General features: G+C 42.2%; 1 protein-coding gene across 1 annotated transcript; it reads left to right on the top strand.

The window, feature by feature from the left end:
- The first annotated feature begins 1,236 nt into the window (after positions 1-1,236).
- Positions 1,237-20,286, top strand: LOC135550824 (hypoxia up-regulated protein 1-like). The gene is given in 26 exon segments (XM_064981958.1): positions 1,237-1,320; positions 1,504-1,542; positions 4,260-4,329; positions 4,773-4,866; positions 5,215-5,293; positions 6,033-6,187; positions 6,492-6,568; positions 6,680-6,861; positions 7,072-7,187; positions 7,369-7,379; positions 7,382-7,554; positions 7,650-7,784; positions 9,424-9,506; positions 14,727-14,859; positions 15,584-15,771; positions 16,413-16,551; positions 16,765-16,822; positions 16,917-16,993; positions 17,109-17,264; positions 17,507-17,814; positions 18,084-18,171; positions 18,277-18,533; positions 19,029-19,113; positions 19,331-19,619; positions 19,833-19,943; positions 20,156-20,286. Coding segments are annotated over 26 exon segments (3,228 nt in total). The 5' UTR covers positions 1,237-1,245; the 3' UTR covers positions 20,206-20,286.
- Positions 20,287-21,804: the final 1,518 nt, after the last annotated feature.

Raw genomic sequence — 21,804 nt, 5'->3', positions numbered from 1 at the left:
CCTTTTTCAAATCTGGCCCCTTAAGAATATAGTTGAACAGCCCTAGTGTATGTGATGAGTCAAAATAATTTGTGCAAAAAGGGTCAAAGCAGACAGTCCAGGTAGCTATGGTAAACTATTTAATTAACTGTTTAGCAGTCTTGTGGCTTGGGAGTAGAATATTCAGGGTCCTGTTGGTTCCAGACTTGGTGCATCAGTACTTTTCAAAGGGCTATTTGAACAGGGCCATTGATTCAGATGATTGTGCCTTTGAAAGCCAGTCTAATAGTTTTGATTCACTACCTTCAAGCTAATTTCTCAGACTGCCACCTAGGCTAACTTCTTACCAAGTTAACTAAAAAAGGCTCATGTCCTGGTTGTTTGCTAACGTCAGCTAGCATACTAGCCAACTCAAATGTTGCTATTTAACTAGCTAAATCATTATTCATAATTTCCTTACTTGGAACTAGCTAGGAAGCATTATTTGCTCACTTGCTTAGTTAGACAGACAGGGAGGGGTGTCTGTGCATCAAGTTAGCGAGCAATAGCTAGCTCGGCTGTTCACATCATGGAAAACACTGAAAGAATATCTCCAAGAATGATGTGGCTCCGGCCCGAGTCACAAGCCGATATGCCGATGGGGAGAACAACGTTTTTCCCATTATCTCCAACGTCCTTCACTGTCTCTTTATCAAAAAATTCAAATCGTCTCCACTGTAAGAATGCAGCCATTCTCTTCGCACTGTATCCTCACAGTGACTAAATCATGTGATACCCACCCACAAATCATGTGAGAGAGAGGAATGACAAATAAAATGAAAATTCAATCAACACACGATATAATATGAATATCAATGTAGGCGGCAGGCTGTAAGTGTGAAGGTCAGAAAATAAAATAAAGTTGTTCGGTGTTCGTCATGTTAGTTTTGACATACCACCCATTAAATCGTTGTTTTTTTTACTTGCATAAAATAAAGATAAGAACTCATTAAAATTAAACATATGTACCAATAAGTCATGGATAGTCAGATCAATCAATCCATCAATCAATCAGGAATCAATTAAATGGACTACAACAGTGTTTTGACTACAACTACTAGTAGTCGCTGATAAAGTAGGTCACCTTAAGACAATGTCGTTATATAATTCCCCCCCCCATCAATTGAACGTGGACCAATCACACATCGACAAAGATTTCTTCTCGCCAGCCATCACTGCACGTGGACCTATCACTCTGCAGTACTTGGAACGTAGAAGGCAGGCTCTATGTGTCAGCGCTCTCCGAACGGAACAACGACTCGAGTGGATCCAATGAGATTACGCCGCGTTCTGGGCCCTTTGGTGAGAACAAGCCGGTGATATAGCAAGGGAAAATCAATAAACCGTTATTTGTGTTGCTATGAAGAGATTTTCAGTCAATACATATAGCCAACAGTAAGAAACATACAACGCAAATATTACGAGATTGGAAGTTTTAGCTTGTTGCAAGTCGTGCTCTCATTTTGATATTTTTGTGTAAATCAGCCTGCTTTAAAAAAACTCAACTGCTGCCGGCTCGAGAAGGTAAGGGTCTGCTCTGTCACTCCTCTCAAATGTGCCAAGCGAGCTAAGTCATTGTTTTTCCATTCTTTATCTACCTGCAAATACTGTTGTTCATAGGTTAATTGAAGCACTAACTAGCGGTTATTTCCTAACAGCCTCATTTCAAATAAACTTACTAGGCTGGTTGAGATTTTTATTTAAGGTGTATAGTATTCTAGTTAACTATGTGGCTTTTTTACATAACCTAAGTTAGCTCGTTGAACCCGTTTCCAGAACAAAATACTGCTTCGTTTTTTTTAATGCTCAAGGCATCACCTGTTCTGGGCTCCATAGTAGTACGTCAGTACTCTGATGGGACTAGAAGTTTCTACGTTCATGTATTTGAATAACTGCATGCTATATAGGCAATCAACAGGCTAATGGCTATTTGCCACTTGAGACCTTTGCTAGGCTATATCCTTCATTCCGTGAAGTGCCCTAGTCCGCAGCATTACTTCAATATGTCATCATGCTTCCTGACTCCATCAGCACTTCAATTGACAGTCACATAACTAATCTACTCTGATTTGCTAAGTAGAATACTTTTAAAGGTACTGTACAATTCATGCCACGTGTCAAAGTTCGTCGGTGGGATCAGGCCAATTAGATTGCGCGCTAAGATCAAAGGGCATGCTACTGTACCTTGACTGCACCTGGACAAGCTGGCACCTAGAGTTTGGAACTGTGATGTCTAAAGAACCCTACGAGGTGCTGAAGCGTAATGGCAGATAATTGTAATATTCTAAACTGTTCTTCCTACATCTGCACTGGTGTTGAAAGAGGCTATTATAGGGTATTATAGGGGAAAGCAATATGGTGTATGCCCACCAGGCATTTGCTTTTACCTCCTGTTCAACAGTGCAGGTGAAGGAATGGACACTCGGACCGGAGGGATCTTGAGATGCAATCGATTGTGTATTCAGATCCCTTTTTTGCCCCCACATTTTAGTATACAGCCTTATTCTAAAATTGAGTGTTGTTTCCCCTCTCAATCTACACACAATACCCCATAATGACATGGCAAAAACAGATTTAGAAATGTTGATCACATTTTTTACATAAGTATTCACACCCTTTACTCTGTACTTTGTCAAAGCACTTTTGGCAGCGATTACAGCCTCGAGTCTTGTTGGGGAGCGTCGCTGCACAGCTATTTTCAGGTCTCTCCAGAGATGTTCTATCGGGTTCAAGTGTGGGCTCTGGCTAGGCCACTCAAGGACTTTGAGACTTGTCCCGAAGTCACTCCTGCCTTGTCTTGGCTGTGCGCTTAGGGTCGTTGGAAGTTGTGTCTTTGCCCCTCTCTGAGGTCCTGAGCTCTCTGGAGCAGGTTATCAATGATCTCTGTACTTTGCTTTGTTCATCTTTCCCTTGATCCTGACTAGTCCCCCAGTCCTTGCCGCTGATAAACATTGACACAGCATGATGCTGCTACCACCACGCTTCACCGTAGGGATGGTGCCAGTTTTCCTCCAGACGTGACGCTTGGCATTCAGGCCAAAGAGTTCAATCTTGGTTTTATCCGAACCAGAGAATCTTAATTCTCATGGTCGGAGAGTCCTTTAGGTGCCTTTGACAGCCCATTTGGAGTTTGCCTAATGTGTCTTTTACTGAGTGGCTTCTGTCTGGCCACTCTACCAGAAAGCCCTGATTGGTGTTGTGCTGCAGAGATTGTTGTCCTTCTGGAAGGTTCTCCCATCACAGCAGAGGAACTCTAGAGTGCTGTCAGTGACCATTGAGTTCTTTGTCACATCCCTGACCAAGGCCCTTCTCCCCCGATTGCTCAGTTTGGCTGGGCAGCCAGCTCTAGGAAGAGTCTTGGTGGTTCCAAATGTATTCCATTTAAGAATTATTGAGGCCACTGTTTGTGGACTTTCGATGTAAAAGTTTTTGGTACCCTTCCAGATCTATGCCTCGACACAATCCTGTCTCAGAGCTCTACGGACAATTCCTTTGACCTCATCATGGCTTTGTTTTTGCTGTGGCATGCACTGTCAACTGTGAGACCGTATTTAGACAGGTGTGTGCCTTTCCAAATAATGTCCAATCATTTGAATTTACCACAGGTGGACTCCAATCATCAAGTTGTTAAACATCTCAAGGATGATCAATGGAAAAAGGATGCACCTGAGCTCAATTTCAAGTCTCATAGCGAAGGGTTTGAATAGTTATGTAAATAAGGTATTATTGTTTTTTAATTATAGGGTGTTGTGTAGAATAAGGGGGAAAATGTATTTAATATATTTTAGAATAAGGCTGTAATGTAACAATGTGGAAAAAGTAAAGGGCTCTGAATACTTTCACAAAGCACTGCATTTGCTTTGCTGCTTCTAGAGCATGCAGCTGTCCTCACTATTTCCTTCCTGAAACAGCACACTTGTTTCCTATTTGCTTATATGCATTCAATAAAAAAATCTAACTTCTTGAGCATGTGTGACTGCACAGACTGGAAGGTTTTAGTAAAAAAATATATATTTGATTCCTAAAGTTGACTTTTAAAGCCAAGGACATTTGTAGCAAAGGGCTTTGTACATATAGAAGAGAATGTATCATTGATAGATTCCTGAGTCTCCACGAATTTTGCTCCTTATGAGGTCTCATAATAGTGAACCAATTATTTATTCAGCACAGTTACCATGTCACCAGGGAGGCTGCTATTAGTGTTTGAAAATCAATGTCTTTGTTCTGCTTTGTGTGTACAGGTCACCATGAGGAGGAAGATGTTATGGGCTCTCTTCTGCCTTGTCCTTGCTCTGCTGCCTTCACAAACAGGTACTAACGCTACACATACTTATTCCATCCAAGACACCTGCCTGCATCAAGCACTGGCAGATTTGCCTAACACCAAATGCAAATTTCAACACATCTGAATGCCTCCATTTTGAGTGTGAGAATAAAATGGACACGTGCAGAGATTTTAGTTAATCTACTCTACTGTGTCACTTCTCAATATGATGCGCAGTTCATATTTGTACCTATTTACACAAGTTAATTTACTGATGCACGGGTGAACAATGATTTCATTTCAACTGACTCGAAGGACTTGTCAAATGTTTTGACATTATTTGCGCACATTGCCACCACACAACTGTAGCCAGTGAGAAACTATTGAAGCTAATCCTCTTTAGTATTGTCTCACCTAAAATGTGTAATCACTTTGTTATTACAAAAGTACAGGTAATACAATAACCATACCCATTATTTTGTCCATACAGCCTCTGTAGCAGTCATGTCAGTTGACCTAGGCAGTGAGTGGATGAAAGTAGCGATAGTAAAACCTGGCGTGCCAATGGAGATTGCTTTAAACAAGTGAGTATTGCCTTTATTTCTAACCATATCACCATGGATTATTGACTGTGCTTTTAGATGGAAATCCCTACTCCATTTCATGTTTGTTTTTTATGTATTCACAACTATTAACATCCATTGTTGCTGATGTTTAATAAGATAGCTATTGTTCCTTACAATGTATGTTAACTTGGAAATAACTACGTGAGTCTGTGCCATCTTAACACATGCATGCCTCTGAAAAGTGTGGTAAACGAAATTGGGTAACAGAAGAGTTGGGAGAGGGATTGAAGTGTCAGTTAATGATAAAATGCATTCTCAAAGCTTCATCATGTTTCAATGGACTCTCTTTTCCTTTGTGTGGCACAGGGAGTCCAGGAGGAAAACTCCAATAGCCGTGTGTTTGAAAGAAAATGAGCGACTTTTTGGAGACGGTGCATTAGGAGTGGTAAGGCACTTTGCCGTGGTGGAAAAAGTACCCAATTGTCATACTTGAGTAAAAGTAAAGATGCCTTAATAGAAAATGACTCCAATAAAAGTGAGTCACCCAGTAAAATAGTTCTTGAGTAAAAGTATTTGGTTTTAAATATACTTAAGTATGAAAGTAAAAGTAGAAATCATTTCAAATTCCTTATATTAAGCAAACCAGACTGCACCATTTTTTGGGGTATTTTTTTGTTTGTTTTTATTTCCGGATAGCCAGGGCTACTCCAACACTCAGACATAATTTACAAAGGTAGCGTGTGTGTGTGTGTGTGTGTAGTGAGGCCGCCTGATCAGAGGCAGTAGGGATGACGAGAGATCTTCTCTTGATAAGTCCGTGAATCTGACCATTTTCTTGTCCTGCTAAGCATTCAAAATGTAACAAGTACTTATGGGTTTAGGGTTTGGAATAAAAAGTACATTTATTTTTTAAAGAATGTAGTAAAGTAAAAGTTGGCAAAAATATAGTAATAAAAATCTATTAATAAAGTACATATAACCCCAACAACAACTTAATAAAACATACTTTAAAGTATTACTTAAGTACATTTCACCACTGGCCCTTTGTCATAGGAACCTACCAGGTCACACATTTTAAAATGTCTATCATACAGTTAGTACTCTGTATTTCCCTCTGGGGATCAATACAGTTAATTAATTAATATCTACACTGACTTTGATTTGGATTTCTCTTTCATCCGCAGTCTGTGAAGAACCCCAAATTTGTCTATAGGTATCTTCAGAGCCTCCTAGGCAAGAAGCACGACAACCCACAGGTGGCGTTCTACCAGAAACGTTTCTCCGAGCACCAGCTGGTGAAAGATGCGAGTCGGGGCACAGTTGTCTTTAGAAACTCGGAGTAAGTCTTATCTGATTTCGTATCATTGGTTCTCTTTTTATTTCGTTTTAGCAGCAGATTGAGCCAAGTGATTAATTGTTGAAGTACTTTTGAAGAGTACAAATAGAGTTTATGAGCCATTGGTGATGAGGGGCAAAATGCTTACCTGAACACTTATCAGTTATTAGTGTATGACGTTCCTTTGCATACTGCCTAAATGACACATTACACAGCCTGTGACAATGTTATTGATCCAGTATGTCTTATGCTGTAGTTGTGGAATAGAGTGCTTGGTTCTCATGCCTGCTCTCTTGTTTTCCTACAGAGAAATGCAGTACTCTCCAGAGGAGCTCCTGGGCATGGTTTTGAACTATTCACGTGGACTGGCTCAGGACTTTGCAGGTTTGTATGTTCACTAGTAGTATGGGGAAAAGGTTTCCTCATTCAACATTTTATGTGTTGTATAATTATTTTGAAGCTCCGCCTGACAGTGTATTTTATTCTCGTTTACAGAGCAGCCCATCAAAGATGCAGTGATCACCGTCCCCGCCTTTTTCAATCAGGCAGAGCGTAGGGCGGTCCTGCAGGCCGCACAGATGGCAGGTGTTAAGGTTCTTCAGCTCATCAATGACAACACGGCGGTGGCGCTCAACTATGGTGTCTTCAGGAGGAAAGACATCAACAGCACTGCTCAGGTGCACTAGCTAGGCTGCTTTTACATTTGGATTTTTTATTATATTGAACTAGGTTGTTATATTCAGAACCAACAGGTAACTTTTTGAGCTTCATAAGTTGCTTCATGTGTAAGCAAAGTTGCTTAAGATGTCGCTTTCAACCCGTGATTGCATTAAAGTTGCTTTGTGTAACCCTAGTCTTATAGTCATGCCTGTTGTCTCCCTCTACAGAACATGATGTTCTATGACATGGGTTCAGGCAGCACGACGGCAACCATCGTCACATACCAGACGGTCAAGACCAAAGATTCTGGCACCCAGCCACAGCTCCAGATCCGAGGAGTCGGGTGAGACGAAAGGGCCTGTATACACACACATACACACAGGATGTTGGGGAAAGCACACACCTTAACCTCTACTCTGATCAATATGAAGTAATAGTTGTTGTGTTTTAAATTATGGTGGAGCTATGACAAGCACATTTCCCAAATGTTCCTAACCTAGCAGATGTTCTCCATCTCTGGCCAGGTTTGACCGCTCTCTGGGGGCTTTGAGATGGATCTGCGGCTGCGGGACCACCTAGCCAAGCTGTTCAACGAGCAGAAGAAGACCAAGAAGGACGTGAGGGAGAACCACCGCGCCATGGCCAAGCTCCTCAAGGAGGCCCAGAGACTCAAGACGGTGCTGAGCGCCAACGCAGAATTCATGGCACAGGTGAAAGGACATGCTGCTCTGTCAGTTTCATTGTCACCATAGCGCTATACTGTAATCTAAACTAAATGTTCTCACTCTTGCTGTATGATGTTCAGGTGGAGGGGCTTCTAGATGAAATGGACTTCAAGGCCAAGGTGACCCGTGTGGAGTTTGAGGCCCTGTGTGCTGACCTGTTTGAGAGAGTGCCTGGACCCGTACAGGAGGCCCTTAGCTCTGCAGAGATGTCCCTGGTGAGTCACCATAGTTTGTGTTTATTCATTATTAACTAAATGAGAAAAAATGGACTGAAACAGGAAGGGACTCCTGTTGCAAAATGTGTTTTTTTGTTGTTTTTATTCCCATTGTGTGCCCTAATGAACATTTTGATCTTATTGATCAATCACTATATCTACCTCTTGAGGGAAACTGTCTTTTATGCATAAACAATGACGTAGACAAAAGCATCATTTGACCCACAAAAAGACACAGGAAAATTGGCAGTATCAAAAAGATCATTGTAGTTTCCCAATCCCCTGAGTCTGTGGAATGGCTACGCTCCTTAGGATTTTAAGAGAATGCATTATCTAATCACAATTGCATACCAGGGTCCAGGGCTTCAGACTGTAACCCTTTGACTTGGCTGTGCCAGTTAAATAATTCTTGGTTACACTGGGGTGATCTGCACATGGTCACCTCAATCAAAACATCTTATTTTTGGGGGCAGATAAAACCATGAATTTGTTCAACAGTAAAGGGCTTTATCCTCATGATTTCTGTAATAGAAGTGGCTGTGCTGCCGCTGTGCCTGCCTGTTTCGCTGAGGCCGGCTGCTGTAAGGTGCAAGCATCTCAAACTTTCTCTTCCCCCTCATGTGCCCCTCCGTGAAACACAACTTTGGAAGCAACTTGTTGTCCATATTAAAGAGAGGAGGGTCTCTGCTTTCTGTAGAATAATTTATTCCTTAACAATCACTATTGAGCTCAAAGCACACGGTTTTACAATCACGATATCTCATATGGCTTTGAAATATGGAGCCTGCGAAATTGCGCATCAGCTACCGCGAGTTCACTAGTCCTTTTTAGGACATTACATTTACTGTTATATGAATATGTGGCTACTAGCAGTAGGTGTTATATTTAGTTAGAGATCGAGCTGTGTTTTTAGTTTTGTTGAATGAGGCCTAATTATAATATTGATGCACATAAAAAAGGACAAACAATCTCCATTGAACTGAAAAATTCTGGCACCCTATTTTGAGTAAAATAGTCAAGTCTGTCATGAATTTTAGGTAATCGCAGGAAAGGGGGATACCTAGTCAGTTGTACAACTGAAATGTATCTTCTCCATTTAACCTGATTCAGAGGTGTGGGGGGCTGGATTAGGTTGCATATCAAAGTATTTAGAATCATGCTTTCCCGCTTGGACATGTTAGCTATAACTTATTTGTATATCTCAGTAGTCTAGTACACTTAAGGCATTGTGAATGAATTCTATATTGACTTTATAAGATGACTCAAGTGTATTTTATTGTGTGAAGCTGCTGAACTATTTTTTTTATTTTTTATTTTTTTTTGTTCCTCAATCATGGGCTGGTGCCACGAACTAAAAAAAAGTGCCGCCAGGGAGAAATGTTAGTCTGGAGCCCTTAGAATCAAAAACTGAAGTAGGATAGTTGATGTCTGTGTGACTAAAAAGTTGCACTTTGATATCGGTTTGATATGAAATTCCTATTTAATGTGGTGGAATGTTCAATGGAACAATATGTTAAACTCTGACATGTTTCAGCATGACAAGCCTTCAGGGATTTATAGATTGAACAAACACATGTTATGTTAATGTTTGTTATTTGCAAATACTGTTTGTAAATCTTCCAACATTGTCTTCTAACAGGACGAGATTGAGCAGGTGATCCTGGTGGGCGGCTCCACCCGAGTGCCTAAGGTGCAGGAGGTGCTGCTCAAATCCGTTGGGAAGTAAGTATGTCTAGTGCTGTTGCGGTCAACGTATTACCACCACACGGGCAGTTAAATTCCACATGACTGTTTGTCACGGTAATTAGGCTTCTCCAAGCTCTGATGCTGCTGCTGGTTATTAGTAGCCTACCAAACTTGCTAACTACCTGGTACTCATGCACAAAGTAGATTAGTTTGTTAACAAGAAATTTGTGGAGTGGTTGAAAAAGTAGTTTTAATGACTAACCTAAGTGTATGTAAACTTCCTACTTCAACTGTATGTGCATATATGACAGGTATTTTTTTTCCCGGCTGCCCCTATTTCGATGCAGGTGCATAATGGTCCATTCTAAATCAAAACAAATGTGATATATTATATAGTATATGAAAAGTCAGATGGGTTACAATAGTGATGGTATACAGTTGAAGTCGGAAGTTTACATACACTTAGGTTAGTCAGTAAAATTAGTTTTTCAACCACTCCACAAATTTCTTGTTAACAAACTATAGTTTTGGAAAGTCTGTTAGGACATCTACTTTGTGCATGACACAAGTAATTTTTCCAATAATTGTTTAGACAGTGAATTATAAGTGAAATAATCACAATTCCAAAGAAGTTTACATACACTAAGTTGACTGTGCCTTTAAACAGCTTGGAAAATTCCAGAAAATTATTTCATGGCTTTAGAAGCTTCTGATAGGCTAATTGGCATTTAACTCAATTAGAGGAGTACCTGTGGATGTATTTCAAGGCCTACCTTCAAACTCAGTGCCTTTGCTTGACATCATGGGAAAATAAAATAAAAATCAGCCAAGACCTCAGACAATAAATTGTAGACCTCCACAAGTCTGGTTCATCCTTGGGAGCTACTTCCAAATGCCGGAAGGTACCATGTTCATAAATACAAACAATAGTACACAAGTATAAACACCATGGGACCACTTGTTCTGTCTCCTCGAGATGAACGTACTTTGGTGCGAAAAGTGCAAATCAATCCCAGAACAACAGCAAAAGGACCTTGTGAAGATGCTGGAGGAAACTGGTACAAAAGTATCTATATCCACACTAAAACGAGTCCTGTATCGACATAACCTGAAAGGCCGCTCAGCAAGGAAGAAACCACTGCTCCAAAACGCCATAAAGCCAGAATACGGTTTGCAACTGCACATGGAGACAAAGATTGTACTTTTTGGAGAAATGTCCTCTGGTCTGATGAAACAAAAATAGAACTGTTTGGCCATGATGACCATTGTTATGTTTGAAGGAAAAAGGGGGAGGCTTGCAAGCCGAAGAACACCATCCCAACCGTGAAGCACGGTGAACCATGGCATCATGTTGTGGGGGTGCTTTGCTGCAGGAGCGACTGGTGGACTTCACAAAATAGATGGCATCATGTGAAAGGGGAAATTATGTGGATGTATTGAAGCAACATAAGACATCACTCAGGAAGTTAAAGCTTGGTCGCAAATGGGTCTTCCAAATGGAAAATAACCCCAAGCATACTTCCAAAGTTGTGGCAAAATGGCTTAAGGATAACAAAGTCAAGGTATTGGAGTGGCCATCACAAAGCCCTGACCTCAATCCCATAGAAAATTTGTGGGCAGAACTGTAAAGGCATGTACGAGTAAGGAGGCCTACAATCCTGACTCAGTTACACCAGCTCTGTCAGGAGGAATGGGCCAAAATTCACCCAGCTTTTTGTGGGATGCTTGTGGAAGGCTACCCAAAATATTTGACCCAAGTTCAACAATTTAAAGGCAATGTTACCAAATACTAATTGAGTGTATGTAAACTTCTGACCGACTGGGAATATGATGGAAGAAATAAAAGCTGAAATAAATAATTATCTCTACTATTATTCTGACATTTCACATTCTTAAAATAAAGTGGTGATCCTAACTGACTTTTTACTAGGATTACATTTCAGGAATTGTGGAAAACTGAGTTTAAATGTATTTGGCTAAGGTGTATGTAAACTTCAACTCTACATCTCTGTTGCTAGGCAGGAAATGAAGTGGCGCGGGAAATTAACTCCCTTAATGTGACCTGACTTCGACACCCCCCCATCACTAATCCACGGCTCTCTCCCCTTATCAGTGCTGCCACGTGATAGTTTTCCCTGCTCTCAACACATTCCAAGTTTAATTGCATCCACCATATATACCTTCCTCCTACAGATTTTTATTTTATTTTACCTTTTATTTAACTAGGCAAGTCAGTTAAGAACCAATTCTTATTTTCAATGACTGCCTAGGAACAGTGGGTTAACTGCCTGTTCAGGGACAGAATGACAGATTTGTACCTTGTCAGCTCGGGGTTCCGAGCTAACCTTCCGGTTACCAGTCCAATGCTCTAACCACGAGGCTACCCTGCCGCCCCAGGTAGCGCAGAAATGCCACTTACCAATGGCCATAAAGTTGAGGTTCTCGTGTACAGTGAGGCAGGACACCTCTGGTGGCTTGTTCCCAGGAATAGCTGGGAATATTCTGGTACACAGAGGATTAGTGACCAATAGTGAAATGCTTACTTACAGGCCCTTCCCAACAATGCAGAGGAAAAAATAACCAACTTCTAGTGTTGACCCTCTAAACTGAAGCACTCAATATTTCAATAGGATACCTGATAATTAACCCTATCCCAAGTTCAGGAGTTAGAATCCAGAGTCCATCAATAGTCACACACCTCATGGAGCCTAGCCCATAGGCCTATATGTTTTAATACGGTTTGTATCACAACTAAAGTAGCCAAATAACTTCTTAAAATTAAGCACAATCTGCTTTGTAAGGGGTGTAGAGCCTAACTGTCATATATAAGCATCGCATAAGTTTGGGGAAGATCATTTTCACCATAAAAATGCACCTTTACAATAAAAGCATTACTTGCATAATTGCATTTGCGGTCACTTTTGATAATGGTGTGTTCCAGTAATGGAACATTCCTGCTTATAGTCTACTACCATGTGTGCATTGCTGCGCTTATTATGTGAAGAAATGGCCTAATAGTTTATCAACATTTTAAGCTCAATGTTCTGATCCGTTGCATCAGCCACATTGCATAAAAAAGGTTTTTAGATGCTAGTGGTTGTATATCTCTTATCACATCCCACAACTGTCCAAGACTATGTTTGGAATATTTATTTCTCACGCAGAATAGAATGGGTTGACTTTAGTACTATGAAGGATAGTCATGGCCAAAGGTTTTGAATGACACATCAATTTTCACAAAGTCTGCTGCCTCAGTTTGTATGATGGCAATTTGCATATACTCCAGGTTATGAAGAGTGCAACTGAATTCCCCCCCCCAAAAAAAAAAAAAAAAAAAAAAAAACATTTCTACTGCATTTCAGCCCTGCCACAAAAGGACCAGCTGACATGTCAGTGATTCACTCGTTAACACAGGTGTGAGTTGACGAGGACAAGGCTGGAGATCACTCTGTTATGCTGATTGAAGCTTACAGTCTGTTATTTGAACTCAAAAGGAGGGTGGAGCTTGGAATCATTGTTCTTCCTCTGCCAACCTGGTTACCTGCAAGGACCGGAGTGCCAGGACCGTCTCCTATAGTTGATTCAGCTGCGGGATCGGGGCACCACCAGTACAGAGCTTGCTCAGGAATGGCAGCAGGTAGGTGTGAGTGCATCTGCACGCACAGTGAGGCAAAGACTTTGAGGATGGCCTATTGTCAAGAAGGGCAGCAAAGAAGCCACTTCTCTCCAGGAAAAACATCAGGGACAGACTAATGTTCTGCAAAAGGTACAGGGATTGGACTGCTGAGGACTGAGGTAGTCATTTTCTCCAATGAATCCCCTTGTTTGGGGCATCCGGAAAAAAGCTTGTCCAGAGAAGACAAGGTGAGCGCTACCATCAGTCCTGTGTCATGCCAACAGTAAAGCATCCTGAGACCATTCATGTGTGGGGTTGCTTCTCAACCAAGGGAGTGGGCTCACTCATAATTTTGCCTAAGAACACAGCCATGAATAAAGCATGGTACCAACACATCCTCCGAGAGCAACTTCTCCCAACCATACAGGAACAGTTTGGTGATGAACAATGCCTTATCAGCATGATGGAGCACCTTGCCATAAGGCAAAAGTGATAACTAAGTGGCTCGGGGAACAAAACATTGATATTTTGGGTCCATGGCCAGGAAACTCCCCAGACCTTAACCCCATTGAGAACTTGTGGTCAATCCTCAAGAGGTGGGTGTAAAAACAAAAACCCACAAATTCTGACACTCCAAGCATTGATTATGCAAGAATGGGCTGACATCAGTCAGGATGTTGCCCAGAAGTTAATTGACAGCATGCCAGGGCGGATTGCAGAGGTCTTGAAAAAGAAGGGTCAACACTGCAAATATTGACTTCTTTGCATCAACTTCATGTAATTGTCAAAAGCCTTTGACCCTTATGAAATGCTTGTAATTATACTTCAGTATTCCATAGTAACAACATCTGACAAAAATATCTAAAGACACTGAAACGGCAAACTTTGGAAGTTAAATATTTGTGTCAGGCTAGTGCTTTTGCTGTTCGTTGGGCCTACTCTTGATAGCTGACAAAATAAATGTGGACAATATCTTCCATTATCTTCAATATGCACCTCGGAATTGGATAAGGACACGCACAGTTGCGTGCCCGAGGTGTCTGTTTTAATTTGTAGCCTGTGAGGAAAAACCTGATCACGTGACGTCATCATTAGAATCTCATCATACAGCCTCAATGTATTAAAAATCTAAACATACAGCCCAATGTTTGTAAAACAACTAAAGTTACTCTAAATTAAGCATGTAGGAGTACCTATTTCTTTGTTAACCGCTCAACACAGAATAGCCACGTGCACTCCTTCAAATCAAATTTTATTCAGCTTTGTTCAATTGTATTCTTCATACTATAAAATAATGCCACGGCATTATAAGCAAATCTTGTCTGCTAAATGAACTAATGTAGCGCACAGCCATTTGGCTATTCTATTTTCTTCTGAAATAGACTACTTTTTCTTCATATGTTTCTTTAGACATGTCTAAAATAAATAATGGAATTATTGTGGTCTAGGCTATATTGCATGGATTTATTAGACTGAAGATTAGTTCACGTAACCTTGATATGCCTTACATCCACAGAATTTTACTGCTTTTGAGGTATGACAATGTCTCTGGCCAACCTTGTTTTTGGAGTGAACTATCACTTTGAATAAACAAGATATCTGCATGACATTGACCTGTGTGTGTGTGTGTGTGTGTGTAGAGAGGAGCTGGGAAAGAACATCAATGCAGACGAGGCTGCAGCTATGGGTGCTGTGTACCAGGCCGCTGCCCTCAGCAAGGCCTTTAAAGTTAAACCCTTCCTGGTCAGGGAGGCAGCTGTTTTCCCCATCCAGGTAACACAGCTCATTCTTTAACATTGAACCCTGTCCCTTTTTAAAAATAATTTCATTACCATCCATCCGTTCCTTTTTAGAGGAGACGAAACCCCAAAAGTTGTCTATTGTCAAGCCTCCCGAGTGGCACAGCGGTCTAAGGCACTGCATCACTGTGCTAGCTGTGTCACTACAGATCCTGGTTTGATACCAGGCTGCGTTGTATGTGACCGGGAGACCCATGAGGCAACACACAATTTGGCCCAGCCCCGTCCTATATAGGGGAGGGTTTGGCCGGTTGGGATGTCCTTGTCCCATCGCGCTCTAGCGACTCCTCCTTGTGGCTTCCGGGCACATTCAGACTTTGGTCGCCAGCTGTACTCCGTTTCCTCCAACCCATTGGTGTGGCTGGCTTTCAGGTTAAGCATGCATTGTGTCAAGAAGCAGTGCGGCTTGGCGGGGTCGTGTTTCGGAAGACGCACGGTTCTCGACCTTCGCCTCTCCCGAGTGCATACGGGAGTTGCAGCGATGGGACAAGACAGTAACTACCACTTGGATATCGCAAAATTGGGGAGTAAAAAGGGGTAAAAAAATATATTAAATAATGGTTAAGATGGGTCCACATCCCACGCCATCAGTTATGTAAGTTCAGCTATACACCTCAACCCAAAATGAATGGAAAAGCTTAGCACCACAACTCTATCATACGGTGCTCATCTTTTCATTCATCGCTCTCATTCTCCAGGTGGAGTTCACCAGGGAGACGGAGGATGAGGATGGCTCCAGGAGCCTGAAACACAACAAGCGTATCCTGTTCCAGAGGATGGCCCCCTACCCCCAGCGCAAGGTCATCACCTTCAACCGCTACACTGATGACTTTGCCTTTGACATCAACTATGGAGACCTCAGCTTCTTGGGCCAAAATGACCTCAGGTGAGCACCTCTCCAATAAAGATGGGTTTAATTGGTAGGAACTTAGGGCTGAATTCCTGGACACAGATTAAACCTAGCCCTGGACTTAAATAGGTTCTCCATTGAGCATGGTTTTATTTTCCCAGGACTTGGTTTAATCTGTGTCCAGGAAACTGGCACATAGACTTAGCCCACTCTGTGTGAAACAACACGGTAAAACAGTAGAGATGTAACGATTCACCGACGCATATCAGAATCGGGTTTAAATGTTAAGATATGAGTGCATTGGTCCACAGGAGCACAAACCGATCCAAATGTAGCATGAATTGGTCTGAAAATCTATTGTTTAAGCCTCCCTCAGTGCCTTCTGTGATGGAGGGTCAGACAGAGAAAGCACAGGTGTCGTTATTTTCTCTGGTTGCGCATGATTGGATTAGGGTGATGTCAGTCACAACACTGCAGCACCTCTCCCAAGGAACATTCTGGGAAATTAAGGATATACTGTAACAGCATTAGTTTGCCATTGGCTATAGGCCAATTCTATTAGGGCTAAGGGGACAAATACAGTTATGAATTGTAACAGAAATCAAATAAACAACCTTATGTTGCATCTGATTTTAAATATCCACCTCACTTTTTTTTCTCTTCCTTTCCTCCGCCAGTGTGTTTGGCTCTCTAAACCTGACCACAGTGCAGCTGTCTGGGGTGAGCAGCAGCTTCCAGAAGCACATGGATGCTGAGTCCAAGGGCATCAAGGCCCACTTCAATATGGATGAGAGTGGCATGCTCCTCCTGGACCGGGTCAGTACCATAGAATTACTTATAGAATGTGAATGATGTGATCTCTATGGTCAGTGCACCCCTCTGATACCTATGGAGCTCCTCTCTGGAAGTACAATAAAATCTCAAATACAGAATTTCAGACTTTTAACTTTTTTAAAGATGGTTGCAAAATACATGTAAATAATTTTATTTTGGCGACTATTGCTTTAATAGTTATTTTTTATTTTTTAGGTGGAGTCTGTATTTGAGACCATTGTAGAGGAGAAGGATGAGGAATCAACTCTGACAAGTGGGTTTTATGTAATCAATTGACATCTGATTTCCCCCCATTAGTCAGTCATAGTCTCTTCCATGTCTGAATTCTGGCTCTTTTGATTTGTCAGAACTAGGAAATACCATTTCCAGCCTGTTTGGAGGGGGATCCTCAGAGCCCAATGCAAATGTGACGGAACCAGTTCAGGTAATCCTCTCCTCAGTCCCCATCCTAATGTAACATGCTCCAGAGTTCCTCTCCTTCACACTAGATCATTGCTGTCTAACACTCCCTGCCTCTCCCCTATTGTTTCTGTGCCCAGGATGAGGAGGAGGTTCCTTCAGAGTCTGGGAAGGAGCAGAGCAAGAAGGAGGCTGCTGCCCAGGAAGTGACGCAGGAGCCTGGGGAGAAACAGGAGGAGGTCCCAACCCAAGAGAAGAGTAAGGGAGAGGCATTGGACAGCAAGGCTGACCCTCAGGTAAGCACTCAGCTCAGTTGGAGTCCACATGAACACGCTCAGCCCTGGGGTGTATTCAGTGCTTTCGTGTTTAATGAACATTTCGAAACTTAACGTTTTGTATGAAGCATTTGGTTACAGGATGTTGTCAGTAAAGCATACACCTCACATGAATGAGTTTTACCTCGTTCTCTGTTTGAATTGGACATTAAATAACTAAGTGTCATTACCATTATGTAAATAAATCATCTTTCTCTGAAAAGGAGGGAGGAGAAAATGGAGTGGAGGAGAAGGAGGCGGCGGCGGAGGAGAAGGAGGCGGCGGCGGAGGAGAAGGAGGCGGCGGCGGAGGAGAAGGAGGCGGCGGAGAAGGAGGCGGCGGAGGAGAAGGAGGCGGAGGAGAAGGAGGCGGCGGAGAAGGAGGCGGCGGCGGAGGAGAAGGAGGACGCAGCGGCGGTGAAGAAAGCCAAGCCTCAGAAGAGAACTAAGTTCTCTGAAGATGTCTCAGTGGAGCTCCAAGTGAACGACATCCTTAACCCTAGCTTGGAAGCTATCGCCTCCTCAAACAAGAAGTATGTTGTACTATCTTTCCTTCTGACATTTTTGGAGGCTTCAAATGTGCAGGGTGGGGAAGTTAAACGTAGATTTTTTTCAATCTATAATGATATTCATGTAGCATCCTGACTTGGTTCAAAACCTAGCAACTTCGCCAGAGGTTTTGGATCTCTTGGTGTAATGGTTAAGTTGTTTGACAGACTGATAGATCCAGGTTTGAGCCCCAGCAACCTCCAACCTCCAAATTGGCTGCAATAATATTTTTGATTTCCTCTTGACCTGACAGGCTCCAAGACCTGACTGATAGAGACCTGGAGAAGCAGGAGAGGGAGAAGACCCTGAACAGCCTTGAGGCATTCATTTTTGAGACTCAGGTTAGAACAGCACAACACCAGTATGCCCCCCATAGGTGTGTGTATATAACCCACTTCTTGCAGCTGTCTAATCCCCCCCCCCTTTTTCCTCTCCTTCCTCCTAAGGACAAGATGTACCAGGAGGAGTACCAGGCGGTGGTGTCAGAGGAGGAGAAGGAGACCATCACGACCAAGCTGAGCGAGGCGTCGGCCTGGATGGATGAGGATGGCTACTCTGCAGTCACCAAGGAGCTACGGGAAAAGCTGCAGGAGCTCAGGAAACTGTGCAAGGCCATGTTCTTCCGTGTGGAGGAGCGCAGGAAGTGGCCCGACCACCTGGCCGCCCTGGAGAGCATGCTCAACCACTCCAGCTTCTTCCTCAGGTGGGTCCCGACAGCTCTAGGATCAGCTTCCCCAATCCTAACCTTAACCATTAGTAGGGAAAATGCTAAATGGATTTTTACCAGTTAAGTTGACTGGGAACACATTCTCTTTTACAGAAACGACCTGGGGGGGGAAGAGTTACAAGGGGAGAGGATGAATGAGCCAATTGGAAGTTGTAGATTATGTGGGTATGAGGGCCAGATTGGGAATTTACCCAGTACACTAGGGTTAACACCCCTACTCTTACGATAAGTGCCATTGGATCTTTAGTGACACCGTTTTAACATCCCATCCTAAAGATGGCACCCGTCCCTTTCACAGCCCTGGGGCATTGGGATCTCCTTAGAACCCCCCCCCCCCCCCCCCCACATGCCCTCTTACACCATTTCCAGCAGCATTGAGTTTCCCATCCAGGGAGCGACCAGAACCAACTCTGCTTAGCTTCAGAGGTGACATTTACAATGCATCCATTTGACATGTTTTTTTTACTCAAGGAGTGTCAAACTAACACCAGAGGACGACCAAATCTTCACCGAAGTGGAGCTGAAGACGTTAGACAGAGTCATCAACGAGACCATTGTATGTGTGATTCATGAACTTCTATTTGTTTTACTCATTGATACCTTTGCCAAGATTTTGTTTTGATGGACCATTACCTCAAGAATTCAAAATGACTCAAATATGAGATGACATGGTTATTGTCCCTCGTTTGTCATCAATGTGGAACAAAGAAACAACCTTTTTATTATTATTATTTGTTCATGTTTACCCCCCAACACCTCCCCCTCTTCTACAGACGTGGAAGAACGACACGGTGGCCGAGCAGGAGAAGCGTTCTCCCACAGAGCGGCCCGTGCTGCTGTCCAAAGACATAGAGTCCAAGCTGTCTCTGCTGGACCGCGAGGTCCACTACCTGCTGAACAAGGCCAAGTTTGCCAAGCCCAGGGCCAAGGCCAAGGCCAACAGCACCGCCTCAGAGAGCAGCAGCAAGGCGAACAGCACTGTCTCGGAGAGCAGCAGCAAGGCCAACAGCAGCAAAACAGAGGAGAAAGTCATACCTCCCAAGGAGGAGACTAAAGACAAAGGTCAGAGAGAATGGGTATAACCCAACCCATTTCTGTTATGGCTTTATATATAGGGAAGGTCATGTTCAACAGGCCACACCTTAGCAAAATGTTTTGAAACAGGAAATCATGTAATCACGTGTACAATAACTTGTCAAAGATCCCTTTTCGACAAAAATGTAATCCCCGATCAGACCTATCTTTTCATTGGTGGGATTTGTTTTCATTTGACAGAAGCCACTAAGGTGGTGCAGCCAGGAGAGGAACCGCCCACCAAAGAGCCCACTGGACAGAACACAGATTCGTCCAGCCAATCGCAGCCTAAAGATGAAACTGCAAGTACAGGTACGTCTGCCAAAGCAACTATCCTTTTGCATGTGCAAATTGGCAACCAGGTGTCATACAATTTCTCCCTACACAAGTGGGAATCTAATGGAAAGGAATAGAATTTGGCATTCCATTCAAGGTGGCACAACTAATGGTATAAAACCTTTTCAAAGTAATATGTTGTACTGTTATATACTAGAGTATAATATTGTATTCCTCTCCATTTTCAGAATCAACAGAGAAAGACAAGTCAGAAAAGCATGTAGGGGATGAGTTATAACAGCTGGAACTGAGAAGATTTAATTGTATTTATTGACGATGTTTAATTGTTCCAGTTTCCTCCATTTTCTTTTTTTTTTTTTTTTTTAGGGGGGGGTTGTTTTTCCACCCATATGTTGAAAACCAGAAAGACACTGGATCAGTTCAGACACCTTAATTTCCCCCCCCCTTCTCAATTTCTGTTGATCTTTATGCCCCTTGTTGATCTGTATACATCTCTCCTCTCACTGACATGGTGAGCACTTACGAAGTCTGGAATAAACAGTGAATGAACTGAACCCAAGACATCAAGTTTCTATTCTACCCTTAAGGTTTAGGCATACTTTCCTGCATGCAAACAACCTTATTTTGACCACTGTATAATTTCCCTGCATAGAACAGAACAAATACCTGATACAAAATGTTTTGTTTTGGAAGGACCAATAATAACAGGACTCAATGTTTCCTCCCCTGCAAAATTCAGCTTTTGTCATATTCTGTAATCAAAAAAGGTTGTGACTCTCCTCTCAAGCACGGTTATCCTCAGATTTGTGTTTTCTTTGGGATAATCTTCCTTTCATTCACTTTTTAATGTGTGTTCTGTCTGTTTTGAGAAAGATCTCATTGGGATTGAACTAGCTAATGTATACACCTCTTGGCAAATGGAATGGTGTTTCAGTTGTCTTTTGAATATTGAATTCCTTGCTTAATGCCTTGTATTGTCACTGAGAAAATGCAAAACAATCGTGGTGTGTATTCCATACACCATGAGGGAAATTATCATCAAAATATGATTGACATTGACAACCATCCACTGTGTTCATGTGTAAAATCCATATTTTGTTTTTCAGAACCCTCTCTCCATGTTCTAATTAGCATTGTTCTTTCTGAAAATTCATAACTGACTTAGGATGAGGGGGAAAAAACATGTTACATTGAATGACAGTTATCTTTTGATATGCAATACTTATGTGCAGTCTATAAATTGTACTCAATACAGATAGTTCAGTAAACTTCAATCACCAAGGGTCTGTCATGGGCAATAGTGGGAAAACATTGTTGCAATGGAGTGAAATGGCACATGATCGTATTCTGTTGCATAACGTTTTGTTACGATGTGCCCTACTGAACACTACTCTGGTGTTTGTATGGATGCCAGTATGAATTTGAGGACTGCTCGACTGTGTTGCACTGCCTGAAAAATAAGCAGATATTGTCCATGTTTCAAGCTGCTTGAACCTCTAGCAGAGGAGTTTCACTGGGTAAATCAACGTTTCCACTTAATTTAATTGAAATTAAGTGATGTTGAACCAATGTGGAATAGACGTTGAATTGACGTTTGTACCCAGTGGGATGATTTCTGCTCTTTGCGTCACTTCGGATGGTTTGTGGGGGGGAATAAACGAGAAGGGAGATGCCAACGTTTTTGTTTCTAAACTTGTAATGTTTTTTTAAGACTTTTTTTTTTTGAAATGATGGATGGATGAACAGTGGCATGTGTATTTATTCCCTCATCCATGTCTTTAAAAAAATAAAGTGTCTACAAATACACATTCAACGGTACCATTGTAACTTTGGGCTATTCTGTAATCAGGTAATGGTTTCGCTCCAATTCATTGAG

The sequence above is a fragment of the Oncorhynchus masou genome, chromosome 12 (assembly GCF_036934945.1).
Source record: "Oncorhynchus masou masou isolate Uvic2021 chromosome 12, UVic_Omas_1.1, whole genome shotgun sequence".
Lineage (NCBI taxonomy): Eukaryota > Metazoa > Chordata > Actinopteri > Salmoniformes > Salmonidae > Oncorhynchus > Oncorhynchus masou.
The sequence above is the reverse complement of the archived record's forward strand: the minus strand, read 5'-3'. Positions and strand labels throughout refer to the sequence as shown.